Consider the following 25,111-nt stretch of genomic DNA (forward strand, 5'->3'; position numbering starts at 1 on the left):
ACAAAAATATCCCATTAACTAAATCATGGCCCATGGAGCACGGGAGCTACCCAAGTAGTACTCCCTCAGTTCTGTTATGACCAAATAAACTAATTACATTTTACCAGTAACTACTCCATGAACTTTTTAATCAAGAGAGGAAATCACATTCAAATGAGAGAGAAAACATTATGGACGAAAGCATCATTGCCCCATCTAGGTGTGCAAACTTTCTGTTTTGTTTTGCGACATCATTTTACCTCTGCGTGTCTCGCGTTTTGTTGAAGGGGCTTAAAAAAGAATTATTGGCTTACCAACAATTGCACGTGACGAATGGCCAAGTAGCTAAGGCACGTGGTCCAAGGGATGGTAAAAATTGATACTTAAGACATGCAGAAGGCAGCAACAAGCCACTAACCATATCATGATAGCAGCCTCAACCTAGTTCTGGTCCAGTATACTCTACATACATATTCTCAAACAAAGAAACAAATTTATATTGCATACCCGCAGTTCATTAAATATTGGCCCATTGACATTTTCAGTAAACAATATCCAGAATAAAGAAATATATACGCGTGAGTTGCCCCAGTATATAGAGTCACATGAAGATTTTTTCTTAAGGTTTATCATAGATACATCCAGTGAACAAGAAACAAACTATGAGTATTATTAGGGTTGGTTTGTACATAAAACCATCTCCACTAACTAATTTCGATCAGTTTTGTGACTGAAACACGGCCGAGGCCACTGCGTTTTTTATTTTGATTTATATTTTATTACTTAAAGTGACTCTATGAACATACTCTCATACTCATTTGGTTTGTAGTCTAAAGCCATATCTCCCATTTACAAGGCCACAAATATGATGGCGCACAAGTCTACAATGCTAGGTTCAAGATGCTCAAAAGGAAATACAATGGACACGAACATATAGCTGGATATCCCATTATTGTGTGACGATTTGGGTCATCCCCAAAAAATGTATACAAACTCCCTAGAACACTAGAAATTTTCATATTTTAAGGGGAAATTTAGTGGTTATATACGCTTGTTGTGGACTAACGAGATAGCAATCAAAGTTATATGTCTCCACCGACCGCCCCTCGTCCCTTAGTGATCATAGTTATCCTAAAATACACAAAACATGTTGGTGATTACCATTAATTTCCTGTTAGCAACATTCTGTTCGAATAGCCAGTTGATGGCCCTTCGAGTTCCTTTATGTAGCGTAATGCCTAATTAATGTTTAGTGGACACAAAACTTTCACGGTAAAAACATGATAGCTCATATGTTCAAAGGTTAATATAATCTCAAAACGATTGATATACATGAAACAACATCGGAAAATTTAAAAATTGTAGTGTATCACATAATATATCCATGGAACTTTTATATTAAGCCAAGGGTACAAATAGATTCATCATGGAGACTCTTATTGGAACAAGGGAAAAACAGAAATAAATAACTAAGATGATACATTTGCTTCGATACAGCTGATGGTATCAAGATTATTCAAGACAAAATGACAATACGACCTTGGCCATAAAAATCATGCCCAAGAAGGCATGATTAGGCTTCAACAGACTGAATGGCTGCACCATCATTACAGAAACGGACACATGCGTTGCTGCAGAGACCCATGTCGAATTTCATCTCTTGGCCACGAAAAACTGTTACAAAATAGTTGACGTTATGTATGTCTAAAACACAATATTTTTTCTATCGGTGAAAATAAAAATAAACATGGTAAATTAAAATTACCATTGTCCATGTTGTCACAAACGGAAGTCATGTATCCAATTGTGCAGTACTCAGTCGCATTTGGTTCACCTACAAAAGTAATTTGAACCACAAGTATGCAAATAATTAATTTCCTATTAGTAGGTAATTATCAACAAGTTGGGAAGAATAAAAATGATATCTGTTTACCGGATTCAGAAAAAAGATTCAGCTTAGGATAGTCCCTAGGACATGTTGGGCCGCTTATGATTTTACAACCACAAGGTCTATGGTGAACCTGCAGCAACTTTTTTGACAGTTTCTGCCCGTCGTGTTCTTGCAGCAACTCTTGCCTTCTACTTGGACATGCTCCAGAACTAAACCCAGTATGAGAACACAAATAACCACACTTTTAATACTCTTGCTGATTGCCATGGTTGGCTCGTTGGCTTTAGTTTCTCTAGAAGAATGAGAAATGGCTATGTTGGATTGATGGAAATCCTACAACGCCAGACTCCTATTTATAGAGGGATGGAAATCTGCTAGTGCAAATCTGCAACAATAGGACGTCATGAATATACATGTTCCTGCATGTGTCACACGTGTCACACATACGTGTTCTGCAAGTGTCACACCTGTTCATGCCTATTTTACTCAACTAGACGAGGGGTCAAGTTATGAATTCATGGCCGAGCTGGTGGCTAAGATTTGTAAATAATGAATTAATTAGATTTGTAAATGATGACGTAAATTTGTAAATGGTGATTTAGATTTGAGTGTTTGCCTCTGGCTTGCCAAGCTGGTGACTCAATTAAATTTCAGCCTTGCATCTCGCTTCCCGACCTAGTGAAAGAGGGCATATGGTTTGCCAAATTTAGACATCATATTGTATGCAAGATTCAGATTGGAAATGAACTATTTTTATTCTGAATATTAATTCGTGATTTTTTTTCATCTTTCCTAGATAGAAGGTACTAGAGTGAATATTAGGTAGGAGAGTGCAGGTTCAGTACTACAGTGTATGCACTAGCCATGTGGGAATATATAATATGTATGCACTAGCCAAGTTTCAAGACAGATGGGCGCACATGGTTCACAAGACCACAAGAGTGTGGTGATGAATCCGTGATCCATAATAATGAAGGTGATGAATCCATGGCCCACAATAGTAGAGAAAAGGCTGTCCCCGGATGGTTCAATGCTATGTTTTGCAACTTGCCTCTGCATGTCTCACGTTTTGTTGAAGGGGCTTCAGAAGATGTCATTGCAAACCGCCAAGTAGCTTAGAGCATCTCTAGCACATCCCGTATATTGTTGACCTGTAAAAATCGTTTACAGTTCGTGAAAAACGTTTTTTTGTGGGCCAGCGCGGGTGCGACAGAGGCAGATCCCCCAAGAGGGACTCGTATAAAAGGATATTCGTAGAAGATGCTATTATATGGGTCGTCAATGCCGGGTCTGTTCGGACGCCATCGCTTTGACCCGCGAACAGAAAAACCTTCCAATAAAACATAGTTAGAATTTGACAACGATTCTAGTAAATGAGTCGAATTTAAACAATAAAACATAGTTCGTGTGCGAAATGATAGCATAGTTTAAAAGACAAATGCAAAAGGACTTCATGCATCCTGGCCGTTCTTCAGTCTACACCATTTAGGACATCGCTGCCCTCGAATTCATTGCCTGCACTTGTTCCTACTTCGGCACTTGTCCCTACTGGCACCGAAATCATTGGTTCCGATTCCAGAGGAGAAACCCTCGCCGCCATTGTAACACGCAAGCATCCTCCTCTTCAAGATTTGTCTCATTATCATATCATGCCATTCTTTGCTGATGTCGTCCATGTCATTGCAGTTCAAAGTCATGATTCTATTCTTTTCGGTAAGAAGGTTGGCCATGATTTTGTTCTCAGCGGCACGTGCTTTTCTCTCCTGAACTTCCTTGAGAAATTTCCACCTCTCTTGCTTCTCTCGTGACTTCTTCTCGACCAACTCTATCTTTGCCTCCAAAGACTTCGCTAGCAATACCTTATTTGATTGTAGCATGGAATCTATCTTGTCCCGCAAGGTCAAGTCTTCGCATTCCATTTTGATCTTCTCCTTTGTCTTTATTTCACCATCGGGCTTGTGCATGTTTCTTGGGCCATCATCATCTTCATCTTCATCCATGTCCGTCAATGAACCTCTCTTTGGTGGGGATTCTCTGTCGATCAACGCCCACTTGTCTTAGTTTTCGAACATTGTTTGAACCACCACTACATTGAGTGAAAGCACATCACTACCTGCCACAATGGCAAAAAATCGAAGCAAAAAGTAAGTGAGCGAGGATGCATAGCTTCCGGCCCTTTCATCGAACACCTCACCTATGGTGGAAGAAGTGTTGTAGAAAGGCACCGTCGGGGCAAGGCCTCGGCGGGGCCGATGGAGTGGCCGAAGGTTTCTTCGTAGGAACCTTCTTCCGCTTCACGCCTGAAAACTTGCTCATCTTCCCCGTCGGCGGCCGGGTAGATCGCGCAGCAGCGGTGGCGCCCGGCGCGCCTTCCTATCCGACAGGGCCAATTGGAATGTCGCCCTGCATGACAATGTTGCCTTGCCGCTTGCAGGCTGTCGCGTTGGTGACTAGGGCGAGGGCGGGGGCGAGATGTCCGGCAACAAGATCCGTCGGATGGGACTGCACGTGCGCGACCTCCACGTTGATGATATATGCCGGCTGGAAGGCTTCCTTGGCAATGAAGTATGGCGGGGAAGAAGGTCCGGAGCACGCGATGGGCGGGGCAACGGCTGCCTAGGTGGGGGAGCGGGGAACGGACGCTCAGAAATTTCCGTCGCTCCAAATCTCGTTGCGGATTAAGGGTGAGCAGGGATCGGCATCCCACCCCCTTAAACTGATGGTTGAGGGTGAACTTTTGCTGCGCCGCGCAAAACAATTAACGGGCCCGACGTGTTTGTCGGGTCTATTCTAGCAGCATTTTCCGCCCGACCCATATTTTGACAGTTATTTTGCGGGTCGGGGCATTATACGGGGTCTGCTAGAGATTCTCTTAATACATCTCTAGCAGACCCCGTAAAAGGGCCTAACCCGCAAAATTCCGGCGAGTATACGGGTTCGACCCGTTTTGATGGCCCGAACAGACCCGTATCACGCATCCGGCCCGTACGTAATTTTTTACCGCGGCCCGCAAAAAGACCCCTCCAGCCGGCATATATGATGTTTCACAGCGTAATTACGGCTCAAACCCTATCCTCCTCCGCCGCAGCTCCGCTGCGATTCAACTCCCACTCCGCCCTAATTTCTCGCCGCCTTGACCACGTGAACCCTCTACAAACATGGCCATGTGGCAATATATAATATATGTTGTACTGAGCAACCAAGTTTCAAGACAGGATGCTCCTTGGACGCTAGAGAAGGCACATCACCACATGATGAGCGCACATGCTCCACAACAGTGTGGTGATGAATCCGTGATCCACAATAATGGAGGTGATGAATCCATTACCCAAAATAGCAGAGCACAGGTTGTCCACGGATGGTTCAATGCTACTTGTGTCACGACTCTTTAAAAATCATAGAGGAGCGGATCTTTCACAAAAATATACCATTAACTAAATCATGACCCACGGACCACGGGAGCTACCCAAGTAGTACTTCCTATGTTCCTAAATATTTGTTGTCGGATGGAATTGTGGTACGGAGGGAATTACGGATGGAATTCAAGCCGAGTCGAGCTAGCTCGGATCGATTCGCTAGATCTCGTTTGATTAACGAGCTAGATCTCATTTCATATGATGAACTTTCTAAACCTCTTATGTTGTCAAAGCTAGGAGCACTCTCACCGTCTCGAGTCCAGCAACCGGTGCAAACACCTCATTATAGTCAACTCCTTGATGTTGTACGCAGCCCTTTGCAACGAGTCTTGCCTTGTATTTCACAATGGCACCCTCCATGTCTTTTGTTAACTTGTAAACCCACTTCAAACCAATGGCTTTTTGGTACGGAGGTCGGGTTACCAAAGTCCACGTGTCGTTGCTCTCAATCGCCTTCATTTCCTCATCCATTACGTGCGTACAACTAGGAATTTTGCTCGGCTCTACGAAGTTCGCCGGCTCCTTAACTCCGAATAGACATAGTGTGGAGTACTCGAGCGTTACTGGCTTTGTGTACTTGTAGATTTTCTTGAGTGTCTTGTAGCGACGAGGCCCCGAGGAGTCCGTTGTGGCTTGCGAAGGAGGCGACACAAATTGTGTCGGTGTTGAAGCAATTAAGGAAGACGGCTGAGTCCCAGGTGTGTCATCAACATTCGCGTTGTCGACGTAGTCATCGTGACCGAGACCATCATCTTGATTGTCGTCGTTAATATAAACCTCATTGTCGATGTTGTCCTCGAGATCTCCGTCCGTGTTGTGCACGTCGTTGTCGCTATCTTCTTGCGACCTATGTGTGTCGTCGTCAGTGTCGGCACCATGATGATCACTACCATGGTGGTCACCTTGGTTGGGTGTATTGCCAACCACCTGGACGTCCTCTTCTCCATCATCGTCAGCTGGAAATTCAACTTTGAATATATTACTGTTTGGAGCATCATCGGCTGCGGCACTCCAATTCCATGCTTGGTTTTCTTCAAACAAGAAATCGCGTGAAATCCGTAGACGCTTGGTTTGTGGATCGTAAAAGCGGTATGCCTTGGTGCCAGAACTCCTCTTGTATCCGATGAACACCATCTTGGTGCTTCGATTGGCAAGCTTTGAGCGATGCGGCTCCGTCGTCTTCACATGTGCCACACACCCGAACGTCCGTAGATTAGACACATTTGGCTTACGTCCGTAAAGTGCTTCATACGAGTCCGATTGAGAATATAGACCGCCGTCGAGACAACTTCTCCCCAAAAAGTCCCCGCCAGGTTCTTGCCATATCAACGACAGTTCAATTGCGCCTTTCAACGACCCCGTTCTGTTGCGGCGTGTAAAGTTCCGTGAGGAAACTTTTTATGCCAATCTTCTCGCAGTAGTCATTGAACCCGTTCGACGTAAACTCTCCACCGTGATCTGTCCGTAGAGCGTAAACCTTCAACTTATGTTCCATCTTCGTTGCAGCCTTCAGCTTCTTGAACGCTTCAAACGCCTCATCTTTAGATCGTAGGAGAATGACCCACATATATCTCGAGTAGTCATCTACCACAAGGATCATAGTTCTCCTGAAATATGCTAAACATGTTGGTGATGACCATTAATTTCCTGTTAGCAACATTCTGTTCGACTAGCCAGTTCATGGCCCTTCGAGTTCCTTTATATCGTGTAACGCCTAATTAATATTAAGTGGAGAAAACTTTCCCGGTAAAAACATGATAGCTCATATGTTCAAAGGTAAATATAATCTCAAAATGTATGGTCTGAATATAAAACGATTGATATACATGAAACAACATCGGAAATTTAAAAAATTGCAGTGTATCACATAATATATCCATGGAACTTTTATATTAAGCCAAGGGTACAAATAGATTCATCATGGCGACTCTTATTGGCACGAGGGAAAAACAGAAATACATAAATAAGATGATACATTTGCTTCGATACAGCAGATGGTATCAAGACTATTGAAGAGAAAATGACCATACGACCTTGTTCATAGAAATTATGCCCAACAAGGCATGATTAGGCTTCAACAGACTGAATGACTGCACCATCATTACATAAACGGGCACATGCGTTGCTCCAGAGTCCCATGTCGAATTTCATCTCTTGGCCACGGAAAACTGTTACAAAATAGTTGAGTTATGTATGTCTAAAACACAATATTTTCTCTATCGGTAAAATAAAAATATTTGTGGTAAATTAAAATTACCATTGTCGATGTTGTCACAAACGGAAGTCATGCATCCAATTGTGCAGTACTCAGTTTCATTTGGTTCACCTACAAAAGTAATTTGAACCACAAGTATGCAAATAATTAATTTCCTATTAGTAGGTAATTATCAGCAAGTTGGGAAGAATAAAAATTATATTTCTTTACTAGATCCAGGGACAAGATTCAACTTAGGATAGTCCCTTGGACATGATGGGCCGCTTATGATTTTACAACCACAAGCACCTGCGCACACTGGACGGGAACAACCTGCCAAATGGAAGGACTGGAGCGACTCTTACAAAATACGTTCTAGAAACAAGAATCGGGTGGCAGCGAACAGGAAGCAGGATGCTGACCGGCTTGCGGATTTGGAATGCAAATCCATGCGACAGCAGGAGCAGATCGACACACTTAGCCAGCAAAGGACGCCTCAGCTGCCAGAGTAACCAGCAAATCCAACATTGGATAGTACCATCTCATCGGTGCTGAAAATGAGCATGGTTTCCACGGGGGTCCTTGCCAACGATGCCTTGCTCGCTCACTACCCCGTGGATGAAATCAGATGGACGCAAAGTTGTGAGCTACACATGAAACTCAAGAACATATCCATGAAGGCAGCAGTCGGCTATCCTTTAACAAATCCCCCTGATGCAACCTTCCATTCCACTCCGATTCCACTTGGCTATGCTCGTCTCGGGGTGGATGAAGTAATGCCAGGATATGAGTCACCAGACCTCGACGTTCCTGGAGGTGAAGGGCAACAGACACTGCAAGAAGTCTTACGTGGTCTGTGCTTATGGAGAAAGGATTGCGTCATCTTTCCAAGGCCACCGAATCCTCCTCCAAGTCCGCCGCGTCAGCCGACTCCACCTCGCCAGCCCGACACGGAGCGCATCACTAGTCCGCCACCGCGTCAGCCGACTCCATCCCACACCGGCATGGAGCCTGGCGCTTCTCTGCCACCACGGCAGTCGTCTACATCCCACCCCGGCATGGAGCCCAGCGCGAGTCCACCACCGCGTCAGCCGACTCCACCCCGCCAACCCGCCACCGGGCGGACATTTCATTTTCTGATGAAGAACCAGAGTCCAAAGCGGAATAAGCCAAGGTGGAGACACACCCCTCCTCCCCCGCCAAAGTTGGCTTGCGAGAAAACCATGGAGGAAAGAGACGAGACAGTTGATGCTGAGTTGCGGGCCTATTTTGCCAACAGAAAGCCCCCGCCAAAGGAGATACCTCTGGAAACCGTCAAGCGCGTTCTGGCCAATCTTTCGGACCCTCCGCCTGCGAAGAGGACTATATCAAACTATGACCGCTCTGTTATCAAGTCACATCAAAAAGGGCGAACGAGGGGGAAGCTCCTTACTGAAAGGAGGAGAACAATTCCCTAGATGGGAGAACAGTCAAGGTGGGTACCAATGAGCAAGTCGATCTCTATGTTGCTAAAGTGATGGCTGGAGAGGCCGGTGTCACTATTTTACAACTTCTAGGCAACAAGGACATTCCCACGATGGAAGGGGATAACCAACTAGTATGGACATTTCAACCCAAGAAACCTCCCGTCAGGCCTGAGCTTGTGAAGCAGCTATCAACGCAAATTTACAGACTCCATACCTGGTACATGAAGGAATCAGAACTCGGGCGTACATCCCTCGTGGTGAATGTGAAGGAAGAGCATTTCTTCACTCCAAAAGATTTGTGGATTGACAATCCAGTATTATGGCAGTTATACAATCAAGACGTACTCGACAAATCTATCGTCAGTTGCTATTGTCTGTAAGTGATTTCTTTCTGTAATTTAAGTCCCTAGATCATCGGCTCGTTCATTTGCCTTTAATTATCCTTACTTTATTCTTTTGTGTGTGGTGTTATGCAGAATAAAGATGTTTGAAACGAAAAAAGATGGAGCATTTGGCATTGGCTTCATTGACCCAAATTGCATTTTTGAGAAGGCGGTACTAGAGTTCCCAAAAGATAGAGAGGATCACTTGTTCGGGTTTTTGGAGAAACCAAGTCACAATGAAAAAATATTATTTCCTCACAACTTCAGGTGAGTGTTACTGTCTTGTACTATAAATTCAGTTTTGCTTACTCGACCAATGTTAAGTTTACCTATAGTGCTTGATAAGTTGCATACATGCCCTCTTATACAACACAGATTCCACTAGATCCTACTAGTCATTTTGGTTGACGAGGGAACCGTTCACGTACTGGACTCACTAAGAATAGATGATGATGAGTACATGTCGCTAAAGTTCATGCTCGACCGGTAATTTCAATCATTATTGCATTGTGTCACTATTAGGAAAAACCTTATAGTTAGGAGCCTATTAGTAGCGCTGGAAAGTAGAAAGCTCTGCTACTATTAAGAAGTAGCGATGGATATCACCCAGCGCTACAGCTAATGTCCTTAGCAGTATTGCAGGCCTCATAATATGCGCTATTGATAAACAGGAAACACCGCAGTAGCTATAGTAGCAGCGGCGTTCCTAAACCTCCGCTACTGCTAAGTTCAATATCAGTAGCACTGTGTAGTATCCAGCGCTACTGATAAAAGGGGCCCAACGACGTAGCCACAGTAGCTGTAGTAGCAACGCAGGATTTGGACCACCGCTACTGCTAAGTTCAATAGCAGTAGCGCATGTTTAGGAACCAACGCTACTACTATGTTTAGTTAACACTGCGGCCTCGAAATTTCCTAACTCCCCCACTCCCCCACCCCCCTCTCCTCGATCTGAAGCCGCCGCTGCCTCCCTTGCCTCCCTCACCATCACCGTCATCATCACTGCCGCCTCCCTCGTCGTCGTCACCGCCCCATCCCCTCGTCGCGCCACCGCCCCCCTCGCCGCTGCCTCCCTCGCCGTCGTCACCGCCCCCCTCCCGCTCTAGTAAGCCCCCACAGCAGCCTTGATCTTGTTCACGGCCTCGTACCCACGTAGATGGAGGCATCACAACCCTGCAAAAGGTCATTATCAAAGATACATTGTTAGATTTGTACGCATCTATGTATATTTCAATGAATGCCTGGACAGTCACATGTTTATTCCACAAGGGACATAGGGAGTAGTATGTTTATTAGTTTATATAGAATGAAAATGATAAGATAACTTCTTCATTGTTTGTGACCACATAAATGGATTTAGTTCATGCTATGCCATGTTGATCATTGGTCATCTAAACTTGGGGAAAATAACCCTCGTCAGATGATCCTTGATCATCTAAAATTGTTGGTGTTGTTTACCTAAAGGTTGATGATTTCAAGTACTTAGACTTAGTAAGAAACACCTCTTGCATAATTTTGGTTTAAATAATAAATCTTATTTTTCTAGACAGTAGAAGCTTAATAAGAGTTGAAGTTGGTGAGAAACCAAAAATTAAGCTCATGTTTTTTCTTACCTGGCATCTAGCAAATGTTGTATTTGAAATGTAGTGCACATTATTATTCGAGTGTTGCCGAAATGTGCGAGTGGCCTATGTTTTGCCCGAATGTTGATTCATTTCCGTTCCGGCAAATTTCAGACGCACCATATGTCCACTATTTAGCAATGGTCATGCCGAAAATTTCCGTGAATTTCGTCATGATTAGTGCTAGAAACTAGGACATATGGAGTGCTTGGGAGTGTGAATTCTTTCGATATAGTGTCACGGTTGTTGTTTACACATTTACCACATTAAAACAGAAAATGTGTAACGATGAATATTGGAAGTGTGAATATTGCGGCGACTATCGGGGTATGTGCGACATGCCTCACCTACTATATATACGCATGTATAAAATATTCATATTGATCTTGTTATTTAAAAGATTTTGGAGAAGCGGGAGGAACTCCTCCGAACGGAATGCATACGACCGTTTCGAAGATTAATTTTTGGGATTTTTGTTGGAGCAGGTTATAGATCCGAAAGGAGAATACCAGTTCACCAATTAATGCATGCATGTAATGGATCCGCAAGTTGTAGTAGAAATTATATATACCAAATTGTATATATATATGGGTGTGTTATATAATATGCGCATGCACATATATGGCCCCTCTCGAAATTCTATGATATATGATTGGTCCTACGAGATATCTTATGATATATGCATAACATGTACGATAAGTACAAGCGTAAGATATGTTTTAAATGAAAAATAATTAAATAGAAAACATAAAATAAAAAGCAAAAATAAACAATAAACCTCAAAACCCAAAATCACCATAGCCTGTAGTCCCAGATGATGTTACCAACCGGGACTAAAAATCCGAGCCACGTGGAAAGGTATTAATCCCGGTTTGTAGCAAACCGGGACTAAAGGGAGAGGCGTCTTTAGTCCCAAGTTAATAGTACCGGTTGATAAACCGGGGCTATAGGCCCTTACCAACCGGGACTATGAACCACCAACAAGACCGAACAATTTTCCATTTCTTATTATATGAAAGTCTTATTGTTTTGATATCTTTTTAGTAGGAACAGCCGTCCATCGCCATTCCGAGCCCCTATTGAAACAACGACATGATAACGAGGGTAGCAGGCTCTCTTTCTTGTTTCACATATGCATTCGTCTCTTAGTACCCCGTTGATTTAGGTTGTATGCTTGTGCATGTTTCACGTATGTATTATTCTCTTTGTTGGACTTCCGCATTTGTCTAGTTGGTAGACACCAGATATTCATGAAGCAAAAAATACCTTAAAACCAAATACCAACGCAAAAAATGCCTGCCTGAATAACATTTTTTTTTACCATACTCACGGAAAAAAAGTTTGTTCTTTATTGTTTTTTGCAAAAAAAGCTAATTCTATTACTGTACAGATTACACCAATTGCATGTTTGACTCAATTAACCAAAAAATAGGTAAAGTGACGACCATGACCATGTGATGGCCGTTAAAGCGCCTTTGTTGGTTGTCATATTTCTCCAATCGGCGGCCCATGAAAACTCCAGTCTCTTTTCTCTCTTTTCTCTCTGGCGATGGCATAGTTGATTCCTATCGGCCATGCTGGAGAAAGATACTTAAACAGGAGATGGTAGAAGTAGATTTTTTTAACGAGCATTGCTCTAGTTTGAACTCGTTGTCGAGCAAGATAAAACAGCCGCTCGTCGTGGCGGTGAACTCTGATGCTAATGTGGAGAAGGACATCCAACGGCCGGCATGTAACTGCTCGTAATCTCCTCCAGTCCCCAACCTCTCCGTGTAATACTTGTTGACCATCAATTTTGTTAATAAAGCGAAATGAGTGGGCCTGTGCAGTCTACAATTATAGAATTTGTGGGCGGTGCTTTCAAAAACGGAATAAAAACTAGCTTGTTTACAAGTGATGGCACACGTGTGGTGGTTCCTTGCAATTATTGAAGATCGTAGGCCTAAACTTGTACGGAACCAGCAAATTGTGGGAACTAACATAGATCTTAATAACACAAACAAAAAATCGACACACAACGTAGTTAAGATTCGTCAATTATTTTGTCCATCACATCTTCATGCTAGTCCAGCGTCCAGCAGGATGCACATCAGTAATTGATGGATGTACTAGACTCATTCAATGGCATCATGAGTATTACAACTACACGGGTATTTCGCAAGGATGACTATATGTGGTTTTATCAACGTGCACTACTAGGCATCAGATGGCTGAAATTTTATATCCTATCATACTAATCAAGTCTTGTTGGATTAGGTTAACTAGTCATCAAACCGTGCTTCTGCATTGTTCAGAATTCCATATTACTATGATATAGTCCTTTTTAACATTGTTCAGTAATTGCATACTACTAAGATAATTAAATTTTGTCATATAAAAGAGTCAAAAATATGTACAAAAATATAATATAAAATAATTTATATTCTGGCTAACAAAAATGTAGTTTGGCCATGATATATTATTCCTCGGATATACATTTACAAAAGGGATTCATGATGATCGAGTCCCCTAATCAAGATGTAGTGGCTCACATGGGTTTGTTTTTTCTCCAATGATGATGCATATATAAATAATGGAAATATTAAATAAATTGAAATTATCAGAAGAAGTACAACATGTTTTCGAAATATTATTCTACCGACTACTTTTTGCGTGAATGTGTGTTCCATTTTGTGTTCAATTCGTTTATCTAAGATTGTATCGATTTGTCATGCTCGGTGTAAATATAGCACAACCACAATTCGACTTCATTCACATGGGAAAAAATACTCAGACAAAGAAAAACAAAGTTATTTCTGCATTTTACTTAATCTCCATCACATCTGTGTGCATTGCTTAGAGCTTACTCTTTAACTGAAGAACATTTAATTGTGAATGTATCTCTCGTGTATCGAATTAAAAAATTGAGTATACCGTAATACTTAGAAAACAATTACCAATTAATTTACAATTTAAGTGGGCATGGTTGCGAAAAATACACCTATTTGAAATAACAATAAAAATTACGGGGTTTGTATTCATATATATTATTTTGGGCATGCAACTTTATGTATATGTTCTGTTTTAATATTTTGTATGGTGCGATTTCCCAACCCATAACGTGGTTACATGGGTCTTTATCATGCATCAACTCTTTATTCCCCATAACGTGGTGCTTGATAAAAAAAAATATGTGTCTTCTTTCATTTTTGAGGGGAACATGCAAAAATATGTGTTTTTCAGGAAATCGGGATACAGGCCTTTTTATTCATTGTGTGTGCTACTGAAAAACAATTCCGGAAAAATTAGTGTATTGTTTTTTTATTTTTGAATGGAACATGAACTTGTATTTTCCATAATTGGGACGTGGACACTTTTTTCCATATTTGTTTACTTTTTCTGTAGGCAGATAGAGGCACGTGTATTTTTAGTGCTTAGAACTTGAACGTGGAGATGGAGGACTCTTACATGTACGTGTTGGTTTAGTCCTACATGTACGTGTTGTTGTGTTTTCTATAAAAAAACAGTAATGGAATGTTTCACATATCAGATGCCTATTTTTTGTGGCATGGGGTCATCCGCGTTACGTACGTTTTCTTTTTTATCTTGAACGTTAATTCCACAATGCAATGGTGTATTTAATTTTGATGATCTGGATTAATGAGAGATCCTTAAAAGGTGCGTCCAATTAGTAAATACTCCCTCCATCCTAAAATTCTTGTCTTAGGTTTGTCTAAAAATGAATGTATCTAAATATTAAAACATGACTAGGTACATTCATATCTAGACAAATCTAAGACACGAATTTTGGGACGGATGGAGTAAGAGATACTGAGCTTACTTTATAAAGGCTAGTGAATGGGGTGGGGGCGTCCGGCTAGTTATTTTTGGATTCACACGCTTAAACTATGGCTAGTTAACGTGATTTGCGAGCTACATAGTTATCCTCCTTAATCCTTACACAGCAATCTGGATTCAAGTATATGATGAAAAATTGTTTCCAACCAATATTTTTCTGTAGAAAATAAATTAAATTGCTTGCCTTCCCAAGTAAGATATTATGTCATGAGAAACCAATGACTCACATATACTTTGATTGTGCTTTTAGCAAATAATACACAAATCCTAAGATTTATTAGGGTAAATACCCAACCATAGCCATAACTTCCTCTTGGCTCCATATTTAGACCTTATGTGAGAACTTGTCAACCGAGGAACTATCATTTCTGTCACTCCATCCTCCTATTCTAAATTTCGAGTTCTGTTCAACTAGCTACTTGATCAAACTTTAAGTTCCTTTATATCTATGATACCTAATTAAAGCTTAGTGGAGAAAACTTTCATGGTAACAACATGATAGCTCATATGTTGATTGTTGAATAGAATATGAAAACACATGGTCGTAATTTAAAAAGATTGATTTAGAGGAAACAACATAAAAAATGTAAAAATTACAATATATCACATAATATATGCATGAATCATTTATATTGATTGGCCAAGGGTACAAATAGATTCACCGTGACGACTCTTATAGGAACAAGTAAGAAACATAAATACATTAGTAAGATGCAACATAGGCTTTGATACAACCAGTGGTATCCAATACTATTGAAGATGAAATGGCAATACGACCTTGGCCATAGAAATCATGCATAAGAATGCATGATTAGGCTTCAACGGGTTGAATGGCTGCACCCTCATTACAAAAACTGACGCATGGTCCAGAATTGTGGAGGTGACGACTCCGTGATCCACAATAATGGAGGTGATGACTCCGTGATCCACAATAATGGAGGTGATGACTCCGTGATCCACAATAATGGAGGTGAGCTGAAAGACAACATCGTTGCTGGCTACTGCAACCCTTACTGCATGGATTGAATAGTGTATTGCTGGTAATAGACCCATTACCCAACTAATCACTACACGCAGTAATTGAATACTAGTTACATGCACTGGCAAAAACAACCTTATGTTTACTAAATAACTCTTTTGTTTTCATCTCTTTCTTGCCACCGTGCAGTCAATAATCTTCTGCATACTAAATAATGGTCATAGGTAAGTAATAATTATGAAACTTTTATATCCATAGACTATTTCATACATAATTTAAATAATGGTCATATGTTGCTAGTTAATGTCTGATTTTCTAGCCTATTTCCCTATTTTATATTCGTATTTTTATTTTAGTAGATAATAGATGGATATATAGCTAGGTTAGAGTACTATATCACATTTACATGTCAACCCGCTGGTCCAGACCATATAGGGACCATCTGAAAAATTCAGAGCCCATGCTCAGATATCTAATAACTTAAGAGAAATTATGAACCACCAACCACCCGAAACAATTTTGCATTTTTATTCTATGGAAGTCTTATTGCTTAGATCTTTTAGTAGGACGCAGCCTCCCATCCCTATTGAAACACCAACATGATAAGGAGCCTAGAAAGTTGGCTTGCATGTTTCACGTATGCATTCGTCTCTTAGTACACTTGTTGATCTAGATTTTATGTTTGTGCGTGTTTCACGTTTTTATTTGTCTCTTTGTAGGACTCCCGCATTTGTCTAGTTGCTAGAAACAAAGCATTCATGAAAAAACAAATATCTTAAACCCAAATACCAACGCAAAAAATGCAAAAAGATGCCCGAATAACATTTTTCTTTAAAAGTTACCAATCTTACTGGTAGAAATGTATGTTGAGGTCCCGCATAAAGCTGCGATTAAATTGATGACATGGACCATCACTTTGTACTTACTTGCATATATAATCAATAATATACAATCATAGTATGGGCAGCAACAATGCATGCCAATAGACGCCAAACTCATACGTGAATCACGCAAGACTATTGATTACATTTTAGGGAGCCACCACATATGTGGCATCACCCGTAGAAAAGGTTGTTCTTCCATTTTTTAACAAAAAAGTACCATGCGCAAATTCTATATCTTTGTAAATTACACTAAGTACCTATTGTACTCAATTAATCCAAATACAACGAAAGAGGCGACGTCGACCATGTGATGGCAATTAACTTGCCTTTGATTGTTGTCATCTTTCTCCAATAGGCAACCAATGCAAATTCCATTCTCTCTTCTCTCTTTTCTCTCTAGCGATGGCATAGTGGATTCCTATCGTCCATGGATGAGAAGGCAGCAACGCCATTTCTTCAAATGGAGAAGCCAGAGGTAGTTTTTTAAACAAGCATTGAACCCGCTCTTGGACAGGATAATGCAGCTACTCGTCATGGTGGTGTACTCTGATGCGCCTTCAGTCCCAACCTTTCCATGCAGTCTTTGTTGACCTTGAATTTGGTTAATAAAGTAAAACGAGTGACCAAATCATATAGGAGTGCCTTGTCACCTCATCCTTTATAGTAGTAGAATGCAGTGCATACTAATTATTAATTTATGGCTGAGCTGGTTACTGAGATTTATAAATGATTACTTAATTAGATTTTAAAATGGTGACTTAAACTAGTAAAAGGTGATGTAGATTTGAGTGTTTGTATCTGGCTTACCAAGCTCTTGACTTAATTAAATTTCAGTGTTCCATCTGGCTTACCGACCAAGTGAAAGAGGGCATATTGTTTGTCCAATTTAGACAGCATATTTTATGCAAGATTTTCTATTAAAATCATTTTTTATTGTGAATACTAATTTGTGAACTATCTATTCTTTCCTAGAGAGAAGCTACTATCGTCATGAAGTAGGACAGTAAAATTTCATACGAATCCTACTTTTTGTGAACTACTTTTTCATGAAGTAGGACAGTAAAATTTCATACTAATTTGTGAACTATCTAAGTGCAACTTCGGTACTTCAGTGTATGGATGATGACTCAACCTAAGTATAAATATGTTTTGTAATAACTACTAAGCAACAAATATTTCCAAAAATATTATTCTGACCAACTCACTAATTCCTTGATGACCAATCCGGCAGCCCTTAGAGCATCTTTAGCAGACCCCATATATCAGCGAACCAAAAGGTCGTTTACGGTTTATGGAAAAACGGCTTCTCGGTCGTCGTCCGCCACCGACCCGTAAATCTGTTATTTGCTTTTTAATTTGGAGCATGAAAACACATTTTTTTTGCTTCTTTATTTTCTACAAAGACATTGGATACGTAATGATTTATCAAATCTTTGAGGACCGGAAAGAAGGACATAAACCGTCGTTATTGCATTTTAAGAATACACATTCGAGGTGTTGTCGCATACTAGCTAGATGCGAGCCACAACACTGTCTCTGTGCAGTCGTCGCACTGTATGAGCGGCATCGGCAAGCCGGCGAGCCGCTGCACGAGCACCGAGCCTGGTCGACGGTCGGCCGAGGCCTTGCCGGCAAACCAACGATGACGACTAGAGTACATCCAGTACCTGCATGCGGCGCTGGCGCTTTTCTAGGACTCTGCGGAGTGCTCCGCGACCAAGCCATGGCTTGGCGCAGCCGGTGGTGGCCGGGAATGTCAGATCCCACAGGCACGACAAACAGTCACCGATATGCAACTTTTCGACCGGCCGAGGCAGCAAGAAGGGGTACGGGTCAATCCCGGGGTGATGGCGACCCGCCAGCGTGATCCCGACAGCTGGTATGGCAGGAGTCATAGGCGGCTGCCCGACGACGATGGGCGGGGGAAAAGCCCGGGCTGAAATATCCCACCTGTCAACCAAACCTGATATATACAGGGCACTGACAGGGTGAAGGGGAGAACCTGCGTTTTCGCGGGTTGGGGTGGGAATTTTGCCGCGCCCCGCAAAAATATTTACTGGTCCCACGCGTTTGAGGGGTCTTATCGGGTAACTTTTTCCGCATGGACTCGTATTTTTACGGTTGTTTTACAGGTCGGGGCATTATTCGGGATCTTCTAGGGATGCTTTTATTCTTGTCTCTCACATCTCTATCATCCCTTTGTGGCAAGAAAAAAAATCTATCGTCTCTATTCTCTATTCGGGATCTGCTAAGGATGTTTTTATTCTGGGTATGCTAGGGATGCTTTTTTTCGGGATCTGCTAGGGATGCTTTTACAAGTGATTGCGCTGTCGGCCCTGATGGCGTAACTTATTTATACATAACGAGATTAGCACACATCATCCTTGCCTATTGTATACTCGTGTACCACGAGTATTCAGGCATCCCTATTGTACAGATCCATGCATCCGCCCTGTTGCATGTGAGCAGCCCATCATTTACTACCTTCAGATTTAGTACAAAGTTAAGTCACTTATTTTAAGATGGAGTGGTACTTTTCAAAAATAATAGAGGAGTGAATCTTTCACAAAAATATCCGATTAAGTAAATCATGACCCACGGACCACGGGAGCTACCCAAGTAGTACTCCATTTTACCATTAACTACTGCATGAAACTTTAATCAAAAGAGGAAATCGCATTCAAATGAGAAAGAAAACATTATGGATGAAAACATCATTGCCCCATCTAGGTGTGCAAACTTTTTGTTTTGTTTTGCGACACTGGTGGAAAAAAGGCCTTTGGTCGCGGTTCGCAACTGCCATTAGTCGCGGTTGCGCAACCGCGACCAAACAAGCGCGACTAAAGCCCCCCACCTTTAGTCGCGGCTGCTTAAGAACCGCGACTAAAGGCCCGTCCACGTGGGCGCCAGCCGACCGTCGGGGCGGAGGACCTTTAGTCGCGGTTCGTCTGGCCAACCGCGACAAAAGGCCTCCGCAGATTTTCTGTTTATCCCAGTTATTTTTATCCCAGTTATTTTTTTTTATTTTCTGTTTTTTATTTCAATCTTTTTCATTTTGTCCGAATTATTCAATTCTACACCACCTTAATTAGAGACTAGCACGCTGGTACTAAGCACGCTTAATTTGGCAAACTTCCCGGTCGATCACCCATCCTAGATTGCTCCAACCCCAGCACGCTTAACTTCTTAGTTCCATTCGACTGCAGTTCCGAGTAGCTCGCGATAACTTACTAATATATGTATCATATCAATCCTAATAAGCCCTTGAGCATGATGTCACACATTTCATCATTTGAGTTTGAAACTATTATTTAAAAAACAATAATTATTTACTAACAATAATCTTTATTAAATAAATAGTTTGTTTAACTGTTTGACCACAGTTTGACCATAGTTTGACCACTATTTGACCAAAAATTCAAAAAAAAATCAAAAACAATTAAAAACTCAAAAAAAATTAAAAAATTCAGAAATGTCAAAATTACAATGAGGCAAAATAAAAAAATTTAAAATTTAAAAATTTGAAATTTTAAAAAGTTTGAAATTTAAAAACTTAATTTGAGGATAACTTTTTTTCCTTTTGGCAGTTTAGGATTCTAAAAGTTGTCAATACGGCCTTCGGCGGTTGAAATCGGAACCGTCTTCTCGTTCTGAACATTTTGATATATTATACGTTTTTTTTCGACATCGTATGCAAAAGTTCTACCCGTTTTACTTTTTCATGACAATTTTTTACAAAACATGTCAAAATTTATGTTTTTCAATTTTTCCAACTAGTAAATATAGTAACATAACTACATCTCGAAGGATTTTATTTTTTGAAGTTTTTATCATTTTCTACTATTTTTTCTAAAACTGAAAAGGCGATCCACGGGGGGGGGGGGGGTAGAGGTTGAAAATTTCAGAAAAAACCTTTAGTCCCGGTTGGAGGCTAAAACCGGGACTAAAGGGGGGGGCCTTTAGTCCCGGTTGGAGGCTAAAACCGGGACTAAAGGGCTGAGGATCTTTAGTCGCGGTTGGCCAGGCCAACCGCGACTAAAACCCCTCCCATCTAGCAGCTGGCCCTGGGCCCAGGTCTTTAGTCGCGGTTCGCCTCATGAACCGCGACTAAAGACCCCTTTAGTCACGGTTCCTTTACTTCCGCGACTAATGGTGGTGGACGGAAGGCTCTTTTTCTACTAGTGCGACTAGCCTTTGCCTGTCTTGCGTTTTGTTGAAGGGGCTGAGAAAAGCATTATTGGCTTAAGGCACATGGTCCAGAAGGCGGATGATAAGAAGTGATACTTAAGACATGATAAGAAGTGATACTTAAGACATGCAGAAGGCGGCAACAAGCCACTAACCATACCATGAAAGCGGCCTCAACCTCATTCTGGTCCAGTATACCTCTGAGTGTGCTAGCATGTGAATACCCTAGATACATATTCTCAAACAAAGAAACAAATTTATATTGCATACCCGCACTTCATTAAATCTAGGCCCATTGACATTTTCGGTAAACAATATTCAGAATAAAGAAATATATACGTGTGAGATGCCCCAGTATATAGAGTCACATGAAGTTTTTTCTTAAGTATTATCATAGATACGTTCAGTGAACAAGAAACAAACTATGAGTATTATTAGGGTTGGTTTGTGCATAGAACTATCTCCAGTAACTAATCTTGATCAGTTTTGTGACCGAAACACAGTCGAGGTCACTGTGCTTTTTATTTGGAGTATTACTTAAAGTGACTCTATGAACATACTCTCATTTTCATTTGGTTTGTAGTCCAAATCCATATCTCCCTTTTACAAGGCTACAAATATGAGGGTGCACAAGTCTATAATGTTAGATTGAAGATGCTGAAAAGGAAATACAATCAACACAAAAATATAGCTGGATATATCATTATTGTGTGACGATTTGGGTCATCGCCAAACAATGTATAGAAATTCCCTAGAACACTAGAATTTTACAAATTTTAAGGGGCAGTTTGGTGGTTATATATGCTCGTCGTGGCCTAACGAGTTAGCAATCAAAGTTATATGTCTCCACCGACCGTCCCTCCTCCCTTAGTGATCATAGTTGTCCTAAAATACGCAAAACATGTTGGTGATTACCATTAATTTCCTGCTAGCAACATTCTGTTCGACTAGCCAATTGATGGCCCTTTGAGTTCCTTTATATCGTGTAACGCCTAATTAATATTTAGTGGAGAAAAAAGTTTCACGGTAAATACATGATAGCTCATATGTTCAAAGGTAAATATAATCTCAAAACATTGGGACTTAATATAAAACGATTGATATACATGAAACAACATCGGAAAATTTGAAAATTGTAGTGTATCACATAATATATCCATGGAACTTTTATATTAAGCCAAGGGTACAAATAGATTCATCGTGGCGACCCTTATTGGAACAAGGGAAAAACAGAAATGCATAAGTAAGATGATACATTTCCTTCGATACAGCTGATGGTATCAAGATTATTCAAGACAAAATGACAATACGACCTTGGCCATAGAAATCATGCACAAGAAGGCATGATTAGGCTTCAACAGACTGAATGACTGCACCATCATTGCAGAAACGGGCACATGCGTTGCTGCAGAGTCCCATGTCGAATTTCATTTCTTGGCCACGGAAAACTGTTACAAAATAGTTGACGTTATGTATGTCTAAAACACAAATTTTTTCTATGAGATGAATAAAAAATATAAAAATGTGGTAAATTAAAATTACCATTGTCCATATTGTTACAGACAGAATTCCTGCATCCAATGGTGCAGTACTGAGTGACATCTGGTTCACCTGCCAAAGTAATTTGAACAATAAGTATGTAAATAATTTCATGTTAGCAGGTCATTATGAACAAGTTGAAAAGAATAACAATGATATCTCTTACCGGATTCAGGGAGAAGATTCAGTTTAGGATAGTCACTAGGGCATTTTGGACCACTTATGATTTTACAACGACAAGCACCTGCGCAGACTGGACGGGAACCACCCGCGAAACGGCAAGTGTTGTAGCAGTTTCTAGCTAACGTGTCCTTGCAGCAACTTTTTCCCTCCACCTGGACCTGCTCCAGAACTAAACCCAGTATGAGAACACAAATGACCACACTCTTAATACTCTTGCTGGGTGCCATGGTTGGCTTCTTGGCTTTAATTTCTCCAGAAGAATGAGAAATGGCTATGTTGGATTGATGGAAATCCTAGAACACGAGGCTCCTATTTATAGAGGGAAAGGAGTGTGTTGGTACCACTCAGTTTCTGCCGCTGCAAATATCTCTCTCACTCAACCACTATTTCGCAGTAATAGGAAGTCACATGGGTTTGGTCTCTTATATCCACAGCAGGAGGGTCTCACCAATGCGGCCGTGCATTTACTGTCTTCCATGAGAGCAGCTAATTAGTTACCCACCACGTACTCTATAAAATTGATAGAGGAGTGCCTCATCACCTCATCATTTATAGTAGTAGAATGTAGTGCCAGATATTTATGAATTCATGGCCGAGTTGGCGACTTAGATTTGTAAATGATGACTTAATTAGATTTGTAAATGATGACTTCCAATTTTTCTAAATGGCGATTTATATTTGAGTGTTTGCATCTGGCTTGCCAAGCTGGTGGCTTAATTAAATTTCATTGTTGCATCTCGCTTGACAAACATATGAAAGAGGGATTAAAGTTTTCCGAACTTAGACACCTTATTTTATCCAAGTCTTACATTAAAAATGCAAGGTTGGCGGCGACCACCTTCCTCCACTCGAGGTCTTCGAGCTCCTCGGCGTGACGTCGGCGCTCCGCCTCCTCGCGCACGCTCCACTCGACGATGACGGCTGCAACGGCGTCGACGTCGGTGACGTAGTCTTCCGGCCCGACGACTCCGTGATGGCATCATAGGATGGCAATACATCATTGGACATAATAGGATGGCAATACCTCACAACTAGAGTGGACTGCTGAATATAGATGGGGGAAGGTGATGGAGGTGTTGGTGAAGATGACGGAGGTGTTGGTGTAGATCGTCGTCGCACGATGATGTCCCGGACGGCGTTCCGGCGCCGCAGAGAGAGAGGGGTGGAGAACCCCCCCTTCTTCTTCTTCTTCCTTGACCTCCTCCCTAGATGGGTGAAGGGTTTCCTCTCTGGTCCATGGTCTCCATGTCGGCGGAGGGGCGAGAGCCCCTCCGAGATTGGATCTCTCTCTCTATGTCCTTCTGTTTCTGCGCTGCCAGATTCTGGCTTTCACCGTTTCCAAATTCCTAGAGATCCGTAACTCCGATTGGGCTGAAATTTTAACACGACTTTTTTCCCGATATTAGATTTCTTGCGGTGAAAGAAGGGCCCCAACCGCCTTAGGGATTGGTCACAAGCCGGCCAGCCGCGTCACCCCCTAGGGCGCGCCTAGGGGGGTTGTGACCTCCTCGGGCATTGTTTCGCGTAGATTCTACTTCCCAAAGATCATAAATATTCCAAAAAAATACCCGTAGGTTTTTTATTGCGTTTGGACTTCGTTTGGTCTCGATAATCTGCGAAACAAAAAACATGCAACAAACATGAACTGGCACTGCGCACTGGATCAATATGTAAGTCCCAAAAAAAGTATAAAAAGTTGCCAAATGTATATGAAAGTTGTAAAATATTGGCATGAAACAATCAAAAATTATAGATACGACGGAGACGTATCAGCATCCCCAAGCTTAATTCCTGCTCATCCTCGAGTCGGTAAATGATGAAAAAGATAATTTTTCATGTGGAATGCTACCTAGCATAATCTTGATCATATAATCTAATCATGGCATGAATACTAAAATACGAGTGATTTGAAGCAATAGTCTATCATTTTACATAAAGACAATAATATTTCAAGCATACTAACAAAGCAATCATGTCTTCTGAAAATATCATGGTCAAAGAAAGTTATCCCTACAAAATCTTATAGTCTCGCTATGCTCCATCTTCCCCACACAATGTATTTAAATCAAGCCCAACCATGGTTTTAGCCAAGCAATTGTTTCATACCTTAATGCTCTCAATCTTTTTCAACTTTCACGCAGTACATGAACGTGAGCCATGCACATAGCACCATAGGTGGAATAGAATATGGTGATTGTGGAGAAGACAAAAAGGAGGAAATTGTCTCACATCAACTAGGCGTATCAACGGGCTATGGAGATGCCCATCAATAGATATCAATGTGAGTGAGTAGGGATTGTCATGCAACAGATGCACAAGAGCTATAAGTGTATGAAAGCTCAAAAGGGAACTAGTGGGTGTCAATCCAACTCGCTTGCTCACGAAAACCTAGGGCAATTTGAGGAAGCCCGTCATTGGAATATACAAGCCAAGTTCTATAATGAAAACTTCCCACTAGTATATGAAAGTGACAACATAGGAGACTCTCTACCATGAAGATCATGGTGCTACTTTGAAGCACAAGTGTGGTAAAGGATAGTAGCATTGCCC

The 25,111-nt window shown here is 41.4% G+C and overlaps 1 protein-coding gene across 2 annotated transcripts; it reads right to left on the reverse strand.

The window, feature by feature from the left end:
* Nucleotides 1–1,358: 1,358 nt before the first annotated feature.
* LOC123403443 (leaf-specific thionin DB4-like) lies at nucleotides 1,359–22,854 on the reverse strand. 2 transcript variants are annotated; one of them, XM_045097383.1, is made up of 3 exons: nucleotides 22,545–22,854; nucleotides 1,745–1,813; nucleotides 1,359–1,653 (listed from the first exon to the last, which is right to left on the reverse strand). In XM_045097383.1, exons 1-3 carry the CDS (start codon nucleotides 22,786–22,788, stop codon nucleotides 1,553–1,555), a joined length of 414 nt encoding a protein of 137 aa, XP_044953318.1. In that variant the 5' UTR covers nucleotides 22,789–22,854; the 3' UTR covers nucleotides 1,359–1,552. The 2 variants fall into 2 exon arrangements, with proteins under 2 accessions (XP_044953318.1, XP_044953317.1); XM_045097382.1 differs by lacking the exons at nucleotides 1,359–1,653; nucleotides 1,745–1,813 and adding exons at nucleotides 21,965–22,287; nucleotides 22,382–22,450.
* Nucleotides 22,855–25,111: the final 2,257 nt, after the last annotated feature.

The sequence above is a fragment of the Hordeum vulgare genome, chromosome 6H (assembly GCF_904849725.1).
Source record: "Hordeum vulgare subsp. vulgare chromosome 6H, MorexV3_pseudomolecules_assembly, whole genome shotgun sequence".
In the NCBI taxonomy this organism is placed as follows: domain Eukaryota; kingdom Viridiplantae; phylum Streptophyta; class Magnoliopsida; order Poales; family Poaceae; genus Hordeum; species Hordeum vulgare.

Bases quoted from the DNA above. Each gene is read 5' to 3' on its own strand.
- LOC123403443 (XM_045097383.1), bottom strand. From the start codon at position 22,788: ATGGCACCCAGCAAGAGTATTAAGAGTGTGGTCATTTGTGTTCTCATA. The intron at 1,814-22,544 runs GTAAGAGATATC...TTACTTTTGTAG, and splicing joins GAATCTTCTCCCTGAATCCG to GTGAACCAAATGCGACTGAG. The intron at 1,654-1,744 runs GTAATTTTAATT...ATTTTGTAACAG, and splicing joins TTGTGACAACATGGACAATG to TTTTTCGTGGCCAAGAGATG.